A 19,166-nucleotide genomic window follows, 5' to 3' on the forward strand; every position below is an offset into this window, starting at 1 on the left:
CATAGCGCGGCACTATGTGCTTTGTAGATCTGCTATTTTTGACGAAGAAATCGTGAAAATGTGTGCAAATCTTTGAATATATATACTACATCTACATCAATTCCTTGCTTCTGGGGGGTCCCTGGAAAAACACATTTTGAGATGGAGGTCCACGGACAAATACATATAATTGTGGGGGGTCCTTGACATGAAAAAAGTTAGAAAACCACTGCAAGCTCATAGCGCGGCACTCTGAGCTTGTATATCTGCTCTTTTCGAATAGCCCAAAGTATAAAATAATGGTGATAGATTTTTTCTTTTAAATAAAAAATTACACAGCAAGCGTTTCCGGATTGAAGGGGTTAATATACATTTTTGACAGTCAGGATGTTTGTAGCGTAAAGCAGGCTAACGCTAGCATAGCCTCAGGGTGTCATATCTATAATAGTGTGTGTGATACATTAGACCTGTGTGAGCCAGCGGCTTATGTAGCATGATACCATTATGCTGTTATTACATACTGAGAGAGGAGACAGGAGATAAGGAGACGATTTCGTCTCTCCTTTTGTCAACAAGAATGCACTAAAAGACTAAAGAATGCACTGGAACCCTCATTCAATGTCATTTTGACTGTGTTTGGACCTCTTGGAGTCTTGGTTCTCCAACCTCTCAATGTCACTAAACACTAAGCTTCAGACCTCCCTAAACAAACTGATATCTATGACTACTATACTCTGCCTAAAGCCCATGAATCACCTCATTCCAACACATGTTGCTAGTCTGGGATGGCTCAGGGTAGAAGACACAGGGTTAACCCATTCATTTAAAAGGTAGGGTAAGTGATATTTTTTGGTTAAAACAAAAAGTATGTTGTTAAAAGGTTAAAATACTATATTGTGATAGTAATCATTGCTATAGAGTGTTTGTTCAGTAACAGGAGTCTCCCCGTCTCTCCAGCTCTTTAATAAACAGAAAATACATTTTCCGGTAGGTGTCAAAATCTCAGCCAATCAGGAGAAAGTACCCATTTTCAAGCTTCATTTTTATAGTGTTCCAGTTCCAATTTTGTCTGCTCATTTCTTAGTGTCATCACTTCTAATTTCACTTGTTTAATCTATATCCTGATTGAGTTCTCTATCCTGATTGGATAAACTTGGAAATGAAACTGAAACAAAAATGCATTTTCTGTTTAATAAAGAGGTGGAGAGACAAGGAGACTCATTTTACTGAACAAACACTCTATAGCAATGACTACTATCAGAATATAGAGCTATTTAACACTTATTTTAACCAACGCAAATCACTTATGAATGTGTTAATGTTCTATGCTCTGTTGATGAATTGAATACATAGGACCACAATGGAAACAAGTCCCCAGGACTTATTTTGTGTTATCCTCTTAGCTTTAATGTCTGACTGTACCTCTGTGCTGCTTACATTTAGAAGAGAAGAGCAGAGGAGAGGAGAGGAGAGGAGAGGAGAGGAGAGGAGAGGAGAGGAGAGGAGAGGAGAGGAGAGGAGAGGAGAGGAGAGGAGAGGAGAGGAGAGAAGAGAAGAGAAGAGAAGAGAAGAGAAGAGACTTACTGTCTGCTTTGTGTGTTTTGTTAAAGACGTTTCTTTCAAAGTTCTTCTGTTCCTTCATGGAGGGGTAGAGGTCAGGGTCGTAGTACTGGAACACAGCGCACACTACTGGTCAGACCAGGGAATAACAGGCTGACACACACTAACTACTACAAGAGTCATTCCTAACTGTTTGTGCAGTGGTTGCTTTTCTTAATCCATTAAGACCGGGAACGCATTGTGAACGTGTCATTTTAAGATTTCTTTGGCTATATATTTTTTTTGCAGATCTACAAGCTCATAGCGTGGCATATGAGCTTGTAGATCTGCTATTTTTGGAGAATGTGTGACATTTTGTGCAATTTGACCGATTCTGCAAATGTCGTCTAACAGTTTTTTTTAAAACTTATGTTGCTATATAATCAGTGGACCCCCAAAATGATATGTATTTGGCCGCGTACCCCCATCTCAAAATATTTTGTTCCAGGGACCCCCAGCCAGAAGCAAAGATTTTGAGTTACAAATGTTGGCTTAAGAATATATATATTCAAAGATTTATAGCAGATCTACAAGCTCATAGCTTGCACCGAGTGCCGCGCTATGAGCTTATAGATCTTCTATTTTTGAATGGCCAAAGAAATCTTAAAATGACACGGATGCGTTCCCCTTATTGAATGGGTTAACTAAAGAATGAATGAACAAACATATTTGATAGATTTGCTAATAATAAACATGGCACCTTGGACAGCAGTCTGTTTCCATCGTTGTCCAGGATGAGAACAGCTTTCACTGTGTACAGAGACGGCTCCTACAACACAATGAAACACAGAACATTTATACATTATAACAGTGGTTCTCAACCCTTTTTCATATCAAGGTCCATTATTTATTGCAGTGGCGTGCACAGACATTTTGAGGGGCAGGTGCTCAAGTAAAAAAAAAGGGCACCTTGCGCACCTTTTGTTTACTTGGTCTGCTCTTTTTTCCCCTCTACACCTATACCTCTTTGCCAAAAATAGCCGATCTACAAGCCCACAACGCCTCGCAGCGCGAGGCGTTGTGGGCTTGTAGATCTGCTATTTTTGGCTTAAGTTCTCCTCAGAAAAGGGATGCTAGGTTTCGAGTGGTTATGGTAAAAAGAAAAATCATATCACATAAAGATTTGGCGGAACCCCTGTAGTAACTCTGAGGATCCCTTAGGGGTCCCGGACCCCCTGTTGAAGACCCCTGATGTAAACTGGAAAAAAAAAAACTTTTTTTTTCCTTTTTTTCAAAAGGGCACTTCTGGTCAAGAGGGCAAAGGGCAGGTGCTCTAGCACCACCTAGAGTCTATCTGTGCACGTCCCTGATTTATTGGACATTTGAGCCACAGAACCACCGTTTGATGACATTTAGACTGTCAGACCCAAAACACAGTTCCATCCATGCTGTGTTGATGTTGGTTCCATGGGAGAGATAACACCAACATCCGCCACTGAGGCGTGGCTGAGACTATATGTTTCTGCCCCTGTCCGTCCGTCCGTCCGTCCGTCTGTGTACTCCGGCTAATCTCCGGCACTGTTGGGCCGATCGACATGAAACTGTGAACACACGCTGCCTGGAGGCCAGAGCAGAACCTTTGCCCCAAATCTTTTACATCAGCCTATTATAGCGCCACCAAGAGGCCGATTTTTGCTAAACAAAAATGTTTTTTTTTTAATATTACTGAAATTGTTATGAGTTTACATATTTTGTCCAAACATCACGCCACACACACACACACACACACACACACACACACACACACACACACACACACACACACACACACACACACACACACACACACACACACACACACACACACACACACACACACACACACACACACACACACACACACACACACACACACACACTATAGTCATGTGATCAAGTCAGATCTGTCGGATTTTTCATATTCCATCCTGATTGGCTAAGATTGGCTTCTAACGTTTGCAAGAGTGGCCCGTTTTGAACAAAATGCCTCAAATCATGAACGCAGCGTTCCGATTGCCGTGAAACATTGCTGGCCCACGATAACCTACCCGCCCTGTGCTCCGAGGAGCACATCTTTCTACTTTATTTACTCACTTCATTGACTGCTGATCTCTCTCTGTGAACAGTGTCTAATCACCTAAGACCTGGAACGCATCTGTGTCACTTTAGATTTCTTTGGCTATTTTTGAAAAATCTTGAATTTTTTTGTTGTTGATTTTTTTTCAAAAAACTGTTAGGATTTAGAAAATATTTTAAAGAATCACCTCAGGTCTTAACTCATTCACTGCCAGAATTATTTCTGGACGCGTTTGAACACTGCCATATTTTTCATTGAAAAAAAAAAAGTACTCAGGAGCCGAGATACAGAATTTTTAAGTTTTAAGTTAACAAGGAAGTGGATGGGAGTCTATATCTTCGAAAAATCATATCTCCTTGGTCTTTGGGTAAAAAAAAAAAAAAATCTAAAAAAAAAAAATATTTTTTATTTTTTTTATTTTTTAAAAAGTCGTTTTAGTCGTTCTTGGCAGGCATGGCTTATGGACAGAAGTCGTTTTAGTCGTTCTAGGCAGGGAATGAGTTAATGGGTTAAATGAACCATCCCTGCTTTAGTACTGTTCCACATCCACCCATCCATCCACCCATCCATCCATCCATCCATCCACTCATCCATCCATGGTAGAGCATTTAGTTCCAGGTCAAAGTTCTGTTATGCACTGACTAGTATTGACTGACAGTCAGAGTGAATCACAGAACTTCAGCCGGGAACTATAAACATCCAGGGTCACCATGACTACCACAACAACCATGATGATGATGATGATGACCTTTTTTCACTGAAAACTAAATATAAACTAAGCTCTGATGACAAAAAAACTAAGACTAAATATAGTCTTAGTTATACTAAAAAGTATAACTAAAATGTGACTGAGGGACTAAAGGAGAAGAGATCCAGTAGAGCTAAGACTAGTGGAGAAGAGATCCAGTAGAACTAAGACTAGTGGAGAAGAGATCCAGTAGAACTAAGACTTAGTGGAGAAGAGATCCAGTAGAACTAAGACTAGTGGAGAAGAGATCCAGTAGAACTAAGACTAGTGGAGAAGAGATCCAGTAGAACTAAGACTAGTGGAGAAGAGATCCAGTAGAACTAAGACTAGTGGAGAAGAGATCCAGTAGAACTAAGACTAGTGGAGAAGAGATCCAGTAGAACTAATACTAGTGGAGAAGAGATCCAGTAGAACTAAGACTAGTGGAGAAGAGATCCAGTAGAACTAAGACTAGTGGAGAAGAGATCCAGTAGAACTAAGACTAGTGGAGAACAGTCATTGTATGCTTGGTTTTGCACGGGTGTCATGATCCGAAAATAGTAGATCTACACTACAAGCTATCAACATAAATACATTTTAAATCAACTGTAGATGTAATTGACTAAAACGAAAACATTTTAGATGACTAAAATATATCTAACACTGGTGAGGACCTGAGTCAAGGTCCTTGTCTTTGAACAGAACTATCAGAGGAACTATTCAATCAATACAGAACTATCAGAGGAACTATTCAATCAATACAGAACTATCAGAGGAACTATTCAATCAATACAGAACTATCAGAGGAACTATTCAATCAATACAGAACTATCAGAGGAACTATTCAATCAATACAGAACTATCAGAGGAACTATTCAATCAATACAGAACTATCAGAGGAACTATTCAATCAATACAGAACCATCAGACAGAGGAACTATTCAATCAATACAGAACTATCAGAGGAACTATTCAATTAATACAGAACTATCAGAGGAACTATTCAATCAATACAGAACTATCAGAGGAACTATTCAATCAATACAGAACTATCAGAGGAACTATTCAATCAATACAGAACTATAAGAGGAACTATTCAATCAATACAGAACTATCAGAGGAACTATTCAATTAATACAGAACTATCAGAGGAACTATTCAATCAATACAGAACTATCAGAGGAACTATTCAATCAATACAGAACTATCAGAGGAACTATTCAATCAATACAGAACTATAAGAGGAACTATTCAATCAATACAGAACTATCAGAGGAACTATTCAATTAATACAGAACTATCAGAGGAACTATTCAATCAATACAGAACTATCAGAGGAACTATTCAATCAATACAGAACTATCAGAGGAACTATTCAATCAATACAGAACTATAAGAGGAACTATTCAATCAATACAGAACTATCAGAGGAACTATTCAATTAATACAGAACTATCAGAGGAACTATTCAATCAATACAGAACTATCAGAGGAACTATTCAATCAATACAGAACTATCAGAGGAACTATTCAATCAATATCCCAACACGTGTCTCATTGAACTCATCAGGTCAGGCGTTGCCTGCACTTCCTCTTGTCATATTTGATTGACAGCTCCAATAGCCCAATCAGAGTTCGATGTGGTTCCAGGGAGAGCCTGGGAACCAGGTTAGAACTGGCTCACCTTTCTGTTCATCTTTTATCTGATCGCACACGCACACACACACACACACACACACACACACACACACACACACGCACACGCACACGCACACGCGCACAATGTATACATGTTATTAAAACAACTGATGATCCAACACACACCTGTTGAATGGATGTATGGAGAGAGAGAGAGAGTGAGTGAGTGAGTGAGTGAGTGAGTGAGTGAGAGAGAGAGATATAGACCAGTGTTTCTCAAACTTTTTTGTGTCAAGGACCCCCAAATTGATATATATTTGGCCGCGGACCCCCATCTGAAAATGTGTTGTGCCAGGGACTCCCAGAAGCAAAGATTTGTGTTAAAATGTTCGCTTTAAAATAAATATATTCAAAGATTTGCACGAATCTTCAAGATCTTTCAAAAATAGCAGATCTACAAGCTCATAGCGCGGCACTCGGTGCCGCGCTATGAGCTTGTATATCTGCTATTTTTAAATAGCCAAAGTATAGAAGGTCATAATTATTCTGATGCCATATTTTGCACGATGCACACATTTTGCTGGGTACCCCCTGGAACCCCCTCAAGTACCCCTGGGGGTCCCCGGACCCCACTTTGAGAACCAATGATATAGACGCCCCCAAAAACGTCCCCGTCTACCAAAACAGTGAATGTCAATTAGTCACAATGGACGACACCGAACATATATCAGGCCTAACCCTAAACTCTAAATGTCTAAGCCTAAACCCAAGCTGAATCTGTTCCTAATCGTAAACATAACTCTACACAACCAGGGACGTGCACAGATAGACTCTAGGTGGTGACAGAGCACCTGCCCTTTGCCCTCTTGACCAGAAGTGCCCCTTTTCAGTTTACAGCAGGGGTCTTCAACAGGGGGTCCGGGACCCCTAGGGGGTCCTCAGAGTTACTACAGGGGGTCCGCCAAATCTTTGTGTGATATGATTTTTCTTTTTACCATAACCACTCGAAACCTAGCATCCCTTTTCTGAGGAGAACTTCAGCAGACCTACAAGCTGCTGAAGTTCAGCAGCAGACCTACAAGCCCACAACGCCTCGCGTTGCGAGGCGTTGTGGGCTTGTAGATCGGCTATTTTTATTTTTGGCAAAGAGGTATAGGTGTAGAGGGAAAAAAGAGCAGACCAAGTCAACAAAAAAAAGTATAATTTACTTCAGCACCTGCCCCTCAAAATGTCTGTGCACGCCACTGTACACAACTCCACAATAATACTAAACAACTTCCTGTCTGTCACACACCACACTTCAAAATAAAATACTGAACAACTTCCTGTCTGTCACACACCACACTTCAAAATAAAATACTGAACAAAAAGACAAGGGAACAAGTTGCTTCATGAAGCCAAACAGGTCAAAGATGGAAGTGTTACAGTTAATCCCAAAATTATTAAGGTTACAATATTAAACTAAGTAATGATGTTATCCTTAATGTAATCTGAGTTCCCAGAAGTTTTCGCCGGCTCGGCGAGGAACTTCTGGGCCAGAGCCCTGGGATTTGTGGGCGGGATGTTGTTTACGCTCTGAATCTGAGCGGACACGCCTCTTACCGGTCTGAGAGCTGTGCAACTCGTCTAAAAAGTCCGACGAGAGGCAAACAGCAGTACACAACAATGGCGGCCGAAATTTCTCAAGGGGAAATTGCTTCCCGTCGATCCTATTTAGATGCAACACCCACTGCATGTGGATCCCGCCCCCTTTTCTTCATTGGCTGTTGATTTGAATCACAACGCAGTGGCCGCGCCCCCGCCGTCCAAACTCCGAGGCAATGCCTCCCAGACTATCCTTAAGGATGATGCATCCCTGGCAGTAAAGAACTGACTGCTACCACACTCTGTATGAGATGAGATATACTTTATTAATACCCCATCATATTGTATGATCCAATACACACTATGATCCAATACACACTGTATGATCCAATACACACCTGTTGAACTGGAGGGAGAGAGAGAGAGAGAGAGAGAGAGAGAGAGAGAGAGAGAGAGAGAGAGAGAGAGAGAGAGAGAGAGAGAGAGAGATACAGACACAGAGAGAGAGAGAGAGAGACAGAGAGAGAGAGAGAGACAGACAGACAGACAGACAGACAGACAGACAGACAGACAGACAGACAGACAGACAGACAGACAGACACACACATAGAGAGATACAGACACAGAGAGAGATACAGACACAGAGAGATACAGACACAGAGAGAGAGAGAGAGAGAGAGAGAGAGAGAGAGACAGACAGACAGGCAGACAGACAGACAGACAGACAGACAGACAGACAGACAGACACACACATAGAGAGATACAGACACAGAGAGACATACAGACACAGAGAGAGAGAGAGAGAGAGAGAGAGAGAGAGAGAGAGAGAGAGAGAGACAGAGACACACACACACACACACACACACACACACACACACACACACACACACACACACACACACACACACACACACACACACACACACACACACACACACAGAGAGAGAGACAGAGAGAGAGAGAGAGAGAGAGAGAGAGAGGTGGACGTGGCACTGGGAGAGCTAACACGTAGACTCAATCACAACCAAACAGATCAAACAACAATAAACTTCACTGAACAACTTTTACTGTTATTATAAACATGACGTATATCCCTTTAAACCATCACATTATTATTATAACAATAATAATAATAATAATCAGCTCAAATAAAGAGCTGACAGTCAGTCAGTCAGACAGACAACATCTACAGGTTTAAAACAACACACTTAGATAATCATTAATAATCACATTAAATCCATATTATTTTCACTGCAGCAACAAATGTCAGTCCTCTCTCTCTCTCTCTCTCTCTCTCTCTCTCTCTATGTCTCTCTCTCTCTTCTTACCACGTCACAGCTCGTGAATGCACTGTCTGTCTCTTTAACAAAGTGTTTAAATGTTGAACAACACGCATGTTTAACCTGATTTTAATGTGTTTTAAATGTGTTTTAAATGTGTTTTAAAGGTTCTTACCAGAGCGCTGCTGTCCTCCATGGTGTGTGTGTGTGTGTGTGTGTGTGTGTGTGTTGACGTGGACACTCTGAGCTGTCAGAGTGGGATTTATACTTCGGTCGTACGAGGGCGTCGCGCGCTGCCGAAAGAAAAAAAAACGGCAGACCTACAAGCCCACAGCACGTCGCTGCCGCTACGCGCTGTGGGCTTGTAGATCTGCCGTTTTTTTTTTTTTTTCGCCCGGCGCGTGCTGCTGGTTGCGCGAGAGCGAGAACCACCGGCTCGGCTCGCGCGCCCCGCCCCCATAGGAGGGAAGGGAAACGCTCTCTTCTGTTCTGACCACATCCCTTCTTCCCATAGCCTGGGGGGACGACGGCGGCTGTAAAGTCGCGCTGTGATTGGCTGGAGGAGCTCGGTCGGTTGCCGGGGGAGTATGGAAGTCCATTGGACCAAAGATTTACGATTATGAATGCCACAAACAAATAAATAAATAGGAATACAAAATCTATTATAAAAAAAAAATCTAAAATTAAAAAGATAATAAGGCTACACTTATTTATTTCATTGTGGTGTTTTATTTAATTCACTGTGACTTTTATTAAGTATGTATGTTATATGTATCTAATTATGTAGCTCCATTCTGTTAGTTGATTAAAGTATTTGCCGCACAACTAGTTCTGCAAACTTGCACGACAAGCTGTCCTGCACCATGACAACCGATCAGCCAATTACAGGGTGACGGTCCCTCCGGGCCATGGGATCTCTAGACTGTTGCCGGGCACGCGCACTGGGAGGCACGGCGCATTCAACCCGCCCCCTTCACTCTGAGCCTTCAAAATAGAATAAAATTAAAAAATAAAAGCTCTTCAGTCAAACAGTGGTCTGTACACAGTGGTTCTCAAAGTGGGGTCCAGCCGGGGGCCCCCAGGGGTCCTTGAAGGGGTCCAGAAGATCCTGAATATTATGAATAAACTGCAGACAGTTCTACTGTCCTCCTCACCAGTGCTACTGGAATGCTCACTGTTTTTTGAATGCTTTTATTGCAATTAATTCATATTATACATTTATGTTACACCATTCACATACCGGTATTCTTGCAATCATTTTGATTTTGATTTTTATATAGGCTTGTACACCCAGTGTTACAAACTGAATTAGAATACAATAAACAAAAACATGATTACACAATTTAACATCTGAGTCCGAGTCCTAAGACTCCTAGATGCCCTGTTACACTTCACACATTCACTCATAATTATGTTGCCCTGACCAGAGTTTACTGAAGCCATTTAGATTTAGGTTTAGAGTCTAGACTACTTCTACTTGATTTGACAGATAAACTGTGACACGAACTGTATCAGCTGTGTAACAGAGGCTCATCATGCACAGTAATCGATGGGCTGTTTAAATGAATGAATTAATTAATTAATAAATTAATGAATGAATTAATTAATACATGCCTGTCATTTTGTTGATGGAAGCACAGTGGTTCAACAAGCAAGTCATTGTAGAGTAAGAGAGTTATACAATGCTCTGTGAATGCAATTTGAAAACAATACAACAATCTATATTGATATTAAAAAATAAATGTAGGCCTATTGTATTGTAGGCCTAAAGTGTTTGTTTGAATAAGGTCGTACCACTGTACTATTTGCAAACTGTTAATAAAGTATTCAATCAATCAATACTTAGTATTTTAGTATAAAAATAAAGTAGGCCTACCAGCTTTCAACTAGTTGAGTACTTTGACTCAAGTACTAGGGTTGAAATACTAAAACAATATCACCTATATAATATTTTTAATATTTATAGCAGTGGCGTATGGTGAAATTATGTATTTAGTCCAGTGCGCCCCCTACAGATCCAGTCAATGGTATTTTTTTAATTGACCAGACCTGTAGCGGGCGCACGCACCAAGAGTAAAGAAAAACATGTCTCCGTCGGCGGATTATTTTATTTTCTGGCTAAAAGCTGGATCTTACACAAAAGGTGGAGGTCTGAGAGTCCTCCCAGCTCCCACCGTGGAGAAAAGGCCTTCAACACCTTAACTTTGTTTCTGTGAGTAGGGAACGTACATGTTTATCTTTAGTGAAGTGTAGACATACATTGTGCCCCCGTTCCACTGGGGAAGATACACGTACAGCCACATAACATGGACCAGAGCTACAGTGGCCAGGCCACCCTCCACGTGTCCTCAGTCGCATGGGATGCCGGGAGGTGTAGTTTGTTATGGTTAACTAGCTGTAGAATACATCTCGTAGACGTATTTATGATTCTGACGTTTTCAATCTACGAGAGTTGTAGGGTTCACCCCCCATGGACACAGGGACTTTCAGCACTATGCCCCTCAGATACTCCAAACATGTACAAAATGAAAAATAAAGGTGCTTACCCCATGCCCCAAATGTTAACTGTCTCTACGCGGTAGTAGTTTAATGTAATAATCCATATATTTCAATAAAGAAGTGTTTTAATCCCGTCTGTGGCCGAACGCCATTTTTTCACCCACGTTTACTTCCTGTTTACATTGAGTGCAATTCCGGGTTTCACCAGATGCGCCCCTCACTACCCGTCACTACCGCCCATTGGGAACTTCCGACAGAATCGGCCACAGACGGCATTAAAACACTTCTTTATTGAAAGATATGGATTATTACATTAAACTACTACCCCGTAGAGACAGTTAACATTCGGGGCTTGGGGGTAAGCACCTTTATTTTCAATGTGTACATGTTTGGCGTATCTGAGGGGCATAGTGCAGAAAGTCCATGTGTCCATGGGGGGTGAACCCTACAACTCTCGTAGATTGAAAACGTCAGAATCATAAATACGTCTACGAGAGTTGTATTCTACAGCTAATCATTAGCTGTAGAATAATGGTTAACATTCAGTTCAGCCCGCATGGCATGCTGGGAGGTGTAGTTTGTTATGGTTAACATTCAGTTGAGCCGCATGGCATGCTGGGAGGTGTAGTTTGTTATGGTTAACATTCAATTGAGCCGCATGGCATGCTGGGAGGTGTAGTTTGTTGTGGTCAGTAAGATGGTGGACATACAGCCTCCTCCTGTGAGGACCACAGAGGATTTCCTCCTGGGCTCGGCCCGCTTCGCCGCTCCGGACATCCGTGACGTCACCAGATGGAACAACAGGATCATCAACAACCTGCTTTATTACCAGAGTAATTACGTCATATCTGTGACGGGCTTCCTGCTGTGTGTGGGGTGAGTCTCATCATAGAGTTAACACTACTACTGCTCTCTCTCTCTCTCTCTCTCGCTCTCTCTCTCTCTCTCTCTCTCTCTCTCTCTCTCTCTCTCTCTCTCTCTCTCTCTCTCTCTCTCTCTGTGTCTGTCTGTCTGTCTGTCTCTCTCTCTCTGTGTGTGTGTGTGTGTGTGTGTGTGTGTGTGTGTGTGTGTGTGTGTGTGTGTGTGTGTGTGTGTGTGTGTGTGTGTGTGGGGGGGGGGGGGGTGATGATGGGAAATAATTGTGACAATTATGTAATAATTCTGGGTTGGGGTTTAGCACCCCATGGGCATGAGCATAAATGGGCGCCTATGCTCTCAACAACAGGTCAGGATAATAACAGCAGTACGGGTATGTTTACTGTGATGCAGGCAATGGTTGTCAATCCGTGATTCCCGGTCAGAGACGGAGGAGGACTCACTCTAGAGACATCTATAGTCTTTAGAAACCGGAACACGACTAACTAAGCAGGCGGACTGTTTAGTCTACTATTTTTTCCCCTCTACACCTATAGCCTCTTTGCCAAAAATAGCCGATCTACAAGCTCTCAACGCCTCGCAGCGCGTGGCCTTGAGAGTTCCCCTAAGTTCCACTAAGTTCCCCTAATGTTAATGTTCCCCTCAGAAAAGGAATTCTAGGGTTCAAGTGGTTAATGTAAAAAATGAAATCCTATCACACAAAGATTTGGCGGACCCCCTGTAGTAGCTCTGAGGACCCCCTAGGGGTCCCGGACCCCCTGTTGAAGACCCCAGCATAGACCACCGAAGTCCTGACGTCACTCGTTCATCCCCAGGTTCATAAAGTAATTTCTCTATGGAGAATAACATTGGGTCATCATAGAATCGTCTCATATAAGATTTGTGGTCCAAAAATAAACAAACTGTCTCTGCGATATTGTTAGGGAGGAAGTTCTGTATCGTTTATGATAGTCAGTCACTTATATTTGATACAGTCTGTTTCTGGTGAAAATGTAACTAATTCGTTGAAGTAACATTATGGTTTTCTCACCGTCAGTTGATGCTTCATATCCATATCCATAAGAGTCAAACCGCCGGGATCATTTGTTTACTTTTGGAACACAGTTCTTATTTGACGCGATATTAAATACGTCTATGGGATTCAGAATGGGGGTGGAAAACTGCGAACCAGGTAGACAAACCAAGGATGTGTAAATTACGTCAGACTTCGGTGGTCTATTAGACAGCCAGCTACCAGCACAGCAGCTAATCACCAGCAGGGTCCACCTAGTAGCCAACCACACACACACACACACACACACACACACACACACACACACACACACACACACACACACACACACACACACACACACACACACACATTATTAACTATAAATAATCTTCTGTTTCTGTCAGATACTTCCAGCCGTTCCAGTTGGTTGTCGGGGCGACCGTGGTGGTGCTTCTCTTCATGGGGTTCGTGTGGGCCGCCGAGAACCAGGCTCCCATTCGCCGTTTCCGTAGGAACCATCCCACGCTCTTCCTGCTGGCCATCCTATTGGTCAGTTACCTTCTGCTGTCCGTCGTGGGGGGCGTGGCCGTCTTCCTGTTCGGAATCGCTTTCCCTATACTGAGTAAGACACACGCACGCGCACGCACGCGCACGCACACGCACGACACACACACACACACACACACACACACACACACACACACACACACGTACGCATGCATGCACACACACACATACACATTTTCTCCCAACAACTCAAGTCCTCTCCTCTCCTCTCCTCTCCTCTCCTCTCCTCTCCTCTCCTCTCCTCTCCTCTCCTCTCCCCTCCCCTCCCCTCCTCTCCTCTCCTCTCCTCTCCTCTCCCCTCCCCTCCCCTCCCCTCCTCTCCTCTCCTCTCCTCTCCTCTCCTCTCCTCTCCTCTCCTCTCCTCTCCTCTCCCCATCTCTCCTCAGTGGTGCTGGTCCATGCCTCTGTGAGGTTGAGGAACCTGAAGAACAAGTTGGAGAACAAGCTGGAGAGCATCGGTCTGAAGAGAACGCCTATGGGTCTGTTACTGGAGGCCCTGGGGCAGGAGCAGGAGGCTGGCTCCTAGACGAGAGGAGGGGAGGGGAGGAGGTCTGTTACTGGAGGCCCTGGGGCAGGAGCAGGAGGCTGGCTCCTAGAGCAGAGGAGGAGAGGGGAGGAGGAGGTCTGTTACTGGAGGCCCTGGGACAGGAGCAGGAGGTTGGCTCCTAGAGGAGAGGAGGGGAGGGGGAGAGAGGAGGAGGAGAGGGGAGGGGGAGAGGACTTTATCAGTCATAAATGTAAGCAGCACAGAGTACAGTAAGACATTGTAGGGCCCTGTCTTGCACGCCACATTAAGGGCATTTTTTACTATTTAAAAAAACAAACATTTTAGAATAGTTCAAATAGCTGATCTACATGGACACGTTGGGAGCTTGTAGATATATCAAAATAGTAAAAAATGCCTTGAAAACGTTTAGGCATAAGGGGTAGGGCAGCGCGCAAGGTAGTTTTGGACCAAAATCAACAACACTAAGGCTGTGTGTTCACCAACGCCTTGTTTTTCTCAGCTGAACACATTATCCGCCGCTTTCTGCTAAAAAAAACACATTTCAACTCTCAGCTCTGAGATCCAGACGTGAGCGGTGAGTGCAGAACACGCTGCTGGTGTTTCCAGCATAGAATAAATACACAGCTCTCTGATTGAAATCTATTCTAAACATACACTACGCTCAGGGAAAAAAATACCTTGGTGAACACAGACCCTAATTAATACATTAGAAAGAAAGAAAGAAAGAAAGAAAGAAAGAAAGAAATGAAGGAAATGACAGCGGTATGAAGAAGTCATCATCATGCACTTTACATATCTGCTCATGTTTATGCAGTGTTGTTATAAAATTATTCATAAAGTATTATGTTAATGAAGTTACATCATTATTCATAAAGTATCCTGTTAATGAAGTTACATCATTATTCATAAAGTATCATGTTAATGAAGTTACATCAAGATTCACATTAAAATCACTGCATCATTACATAGTCAGAACCACTTTGATACGGACCTCATCTGGTCCAGGACCAGGACAAAGCCAGCTTGATGTGGACCAAGTTCTGATCTCCAAGTATAAAACAACGACCACTTCAAAACATCAAAACTAAAAGTATCTTTTTTTTAACCACAGAAACACCAATGTCTCTTATTCTGGGACAACATTCTGTGAACATACTTTAAGGTCATTGGTTCTCAAAGTGCGGTCCGGGGACCCCCAGGGGTACTTGAGGGGATACCAGGGGGACCCCAGCTAAATGATTTATAGGAACCAAATGGACCCTTATGGGTCTGTAACTCTGAGAGTGTACACTCTCAGAGTTAAATTAACATTGATTTTACAATATGAATTGGGGTCCCAGAGATATAAATGCCATTAAATGGGGGTCCGTAGCCCTAATGCATGTCAAACTGGGGGTCCTTGAAATTAAAATGGTTGAGAATCAATGCTAGAGCCGTAAAAAATCTTCTCTTCTCTTATGGGGGGGCTTATCTTTTCAAATGGGGGTCCGGGGGCTAATAAGTGTCAATTTGGGGGTCCCTGGCATGAAAAAGTTTGAGAACCACTGCTGTAGGTGATCTTCAAGCTCACAAGATCACCTGGTGGAAGACAGTGAGGTGTTTCAAATGTTTGTAGATGTTTGCGCTTCAAACACTAAACCTAACTAAACAATGCAAGTCATAAAGGTTGTATGTTCTAAGGTGTGTTTTCATGGAACATTGATCTAACATTCCCTAAATGACTGGTAGAAGACCTTCTGTAAGGTATGGAGGTTCTTCTCACGCTCTTTTTACAGAAAGTGCTCTCAAATTTTGTGAATCAGATTTGACCCACTTTTTCTAGGTGGTTTGAAATGTGACTCGAATCCGATTTATAAACACGTGTGTCTCAGTCAGTCTAGACACTCCTAGATACCGAAGTCTCATTTATATACTTGTCACTCACCGAAAATAGCAGATCTACAAGCTGACAACGTGTCGCGACGCGACACGTTGTCAGCTTGTAGATCTGCTATTTTCGTCGAGCCACGGCTTCATACTTCAGTTGAGCATTAACTCATTCCTGTGTCTTTACACAGATCTGATCGCTTCACAAACTGATGGAATTTGCCTTCAGTGGTTGAATATTATATGAGGTCATTGATGTGTTTTTAATGCATTTTATTGTGTGATTAAATATTGTTGCTCCGGTGTGCCCTATGATCATCAAAGACTCGTAATAATTCCGTGAGGTTCTATTGGTTGATATCACTTTGCTATTTAACATGATGTGATCTTCATCGTCATCATCATCATGGTCAATGTGTCTTATTTTATTTTTTATTTCCACTGTTTTGAAAAAACGTCTTTTTTGAAATAAATGAAGAATGTGCAACATCACATGGTCTCCTTTTTCTTTTTCTTCTTTTTCCTTTGTTCTAAATATGGCATTCAGGTCTGAGAACCATAAACATGTTGTAGTTCACTGTCTTGACACTAGGTGTCAATATACACACAATCCAAGCATGGCTCTAACAGCTAAAGTGCCCTCATGATTCATTCTCTGGTTTTGTGACTCTTTCTGATTTAATAATAATACCTCCAATAAATGTCTTATTAATATCAACTCTTGAATTTGTCACATCATAAGTTCACACCAGGTATAAACATAAAAGAGTGGATGGAATGGTTTATTAGGCTACAATTTACAACTTAGACATTTTTATCAGACGCTCTTTATCCAGAGTGACTTACAGTAAACAAGGTAAACACATACAGAGAGGACAGGGAAAACCAAGAACCTAGCATCAGTCTAAACAAATGATAAAATCTGTCTAAATAACCTGCTATCTTATTACATTTTAAATAAGATTACAAATATTCAAAACAAATAATATCAAAGTGTCCCGCATGGCTCGTGTCCAAATATAAAACATATCAAACGGTTGCAGATACTGTATCAACTGTATCTAGTATCAAATGATACTTTGAACTGTATCAAACCAGACCAGTGTTTCCCAAACTTTTTAAACCGAAAAGAGAAATTTGATGTCTCCCCCCAGGCCAGAACCCGAACTATTGTGAAAATAGCTGATCTACAAGCTTGGAAATGCGACGCATTGTAAGCTTGTAGATCAGCTATTTTCGCTATTCTTAAACGTTTTTTTTTAATTTTCTTTTATGGAATTTCTTGGATTTTTAATTTATGAAATTCTTTATGAAATATTTTAATTTATGAAAAAAAAGTTTTTTTTTAATCTTTTGATTTGTAATTTTTTTTTTAAACAAAAAACTTGCAACCCATAAAAATGGGTCTGTGACCCAAACATGGGTCTCGACCCTGTGTTTGGAAAACTAGCTTATAGTGTATGAAATATATTTGAACTGTATGTCAGTCAGTCTGTCTCATTCTTTAGCTGTTTACGTCTATTCACCTCTCACACGCGTACGCGTGTGCGTGTACAGTCTTGTTTAGGACACACACACACACACACACACACACACACACACACACACACACACACACACACACACACACACACACACACACACACACACACACACACACACACACACACACACACGTCGCACATAACTTAGTGTGTTGTTGTTGTTGTGTATCTGTGTTGAAGGGGCAGTATGCGACCCTACGTCACCTCTGGGAGGGGGAGGGGGGTTCCCGTTGCTATGGAGGGAGGGGGGTTCCCGTCCCGTTGCTAAGGCCTGGTCCCTCCGGCCTATGGGACCTTCCAGTCTGCGGCCTGTCAGCCAATCAGCGGCGGCCCCCTCCCCCCTGGCCTATGGGACGGTCATACTAGTGCCGGTATAAAGGCTCCAGCTGCTCAGAGTGGCTGTAAAAATAACACACACCCTACAGAGACACGATTTAAACTACACACGGTAAGACAATAAATATGATATACATATCTATGTTTTATTATAGAACAGACTGTTCATACTAGTGAAATAACACATTAAAGCGAATAAACGGGAGTTATAGACTCTATCTCTAAATGAAATAGTAAAGTAACATAAATAAGGTCTTTATTGTAGAGTTTATGGCTCTATGTTGGTTTATTTGACATTGTGATGACAAATCATCTGATGATGTTGATCAATGGAAAGATTATGAATATGTTTTATAATTATGAATGGAGGATATTTATAGTTACTAAAACTGTGACAGGTTTTATAAACCTGGCATTATAGCTTAATTGACTTAATTGACTCTATTTGACTCTAATTGGCTATATTCATCGCGCGAGGGGACGGCGTCGCTTTACTCGCTTGTCAGATCGTGTTGGTCAGATCAGTTCTATTTGACAAGCGACAGTAAAATAATGATGGGTTATATTGTTATTATTATGTTATTATTCAGAGGCTCTGAACTATTATATATCAGTGGGTCTCTAACGTTTACGTGTCAGGGAGTCAGGGACCCCCCAAAATTGATATGCAGCCTATTTGGCCGTGGACCCCCAGCAGAGAAGATTTACTGTATGGCCTGTTCAAGAAATTCAAAAGTATTCCAAAGCTTGTAGATCTGCTATTTTTGAACAGCCAACATTATTATGGATAACGTGGTTAAAAGGATACTATGCTACTTTGGCTGGGGACCCCCTGAAGCCCCCCCAAGGACCCCTGGGCCACTGGTTTATAAACATCCTGTAATGTGTACATAACAACAACTCAGTCACCTATAATAATAACACAGATATTTCCAGGGAAACAGTTGAGATTACATCAGTAACTGGGAGGTAACTATAAGTAGACGTGTTACACACGAGCTGGTGACTTAAAGAATCCGGTGACCCAAGGGAGTCAGCTTTGTAATTGTTTGTACAGTAACTTCCAGAAGCTTTTTCTTTTTTAAAGCATGCAGTCCTGTCAGAGTGTTTTCA

The 19,166-nt window shown here is 42.0% G+C and overlaps 2 protein-coding genes across 5 annotated transcripts in view; one reads left to right on the plus strand and one right to left on the minus strand.

Moving 5' to 3' along the window:
• Nucleotides 1-9,172, minus strand: part of copz2 (COPI coat complex subunit zeta 2) — a 23,678-nt gene extending 14,506 nt beyond the window's left edge. For all 4 annotated transcript variants that reach the window (XM_084072493.1, XM_084072490.1, XM_084072492.1 and 1 more), the window contains exons 1-3: nt 9,039-9,172; nt 2,279-2,347; nt 1,564-1,648 (exon numbers count right to left, since the gene is read on the minus strand). In XM_084072493.1, the coding sequence (XP_083928619.1) occupies nt 1,564-1,648; nt 2,279-2,347; nt 9,039-9,059 (175 nt within the window). In that variant the 5' untranslated portion in view covers nt 9,060-9,172. The remainder of the gene's footprint in view (nt 1-1,563; nt 1,649-2,278; nt 2,348-9,038) is intronic.
• Nucleotides 9,173-12,059: 2,887 nt separating this feature from the next.
• praf2 (PRA1 domain family, member 2) lies at nt 12,060-14,413 on the plus strand (the record flags this gene model as incomplete). The annotated part of the gene is made up of 3 exons (XM_084072494.1): nt 12,060-12,238; nt 13,637-13,854; nt 14,186-14,413. The coding sequence occupies 3 exons, from the start codon at nt 12,060-12,062 to the stop codon at nt 14,323-14,325; spliced, it is 537 nt and encodes a 178-aa protein (XP_083928620.1). The 3' UTR covers nt 14,326-14,413.
• Nucleotides 14,414-19,166: the final 4,753 nt, after the last annotated feature.

Source organism: Gymnoscopelus microlampas (genome assembly GCF_963454915.1).
Source record: "Gymnoscopelus microlampas genome assembly, chromosome: 11".
In the NCBI taxonomy this organism is placed as follows: Eukaryota; Metazoa; Chordata; class Actinopteri; order Myctophiformes; family Myctophidae; genus Gymnoscopelus; species Gymnoscopelus microlampas.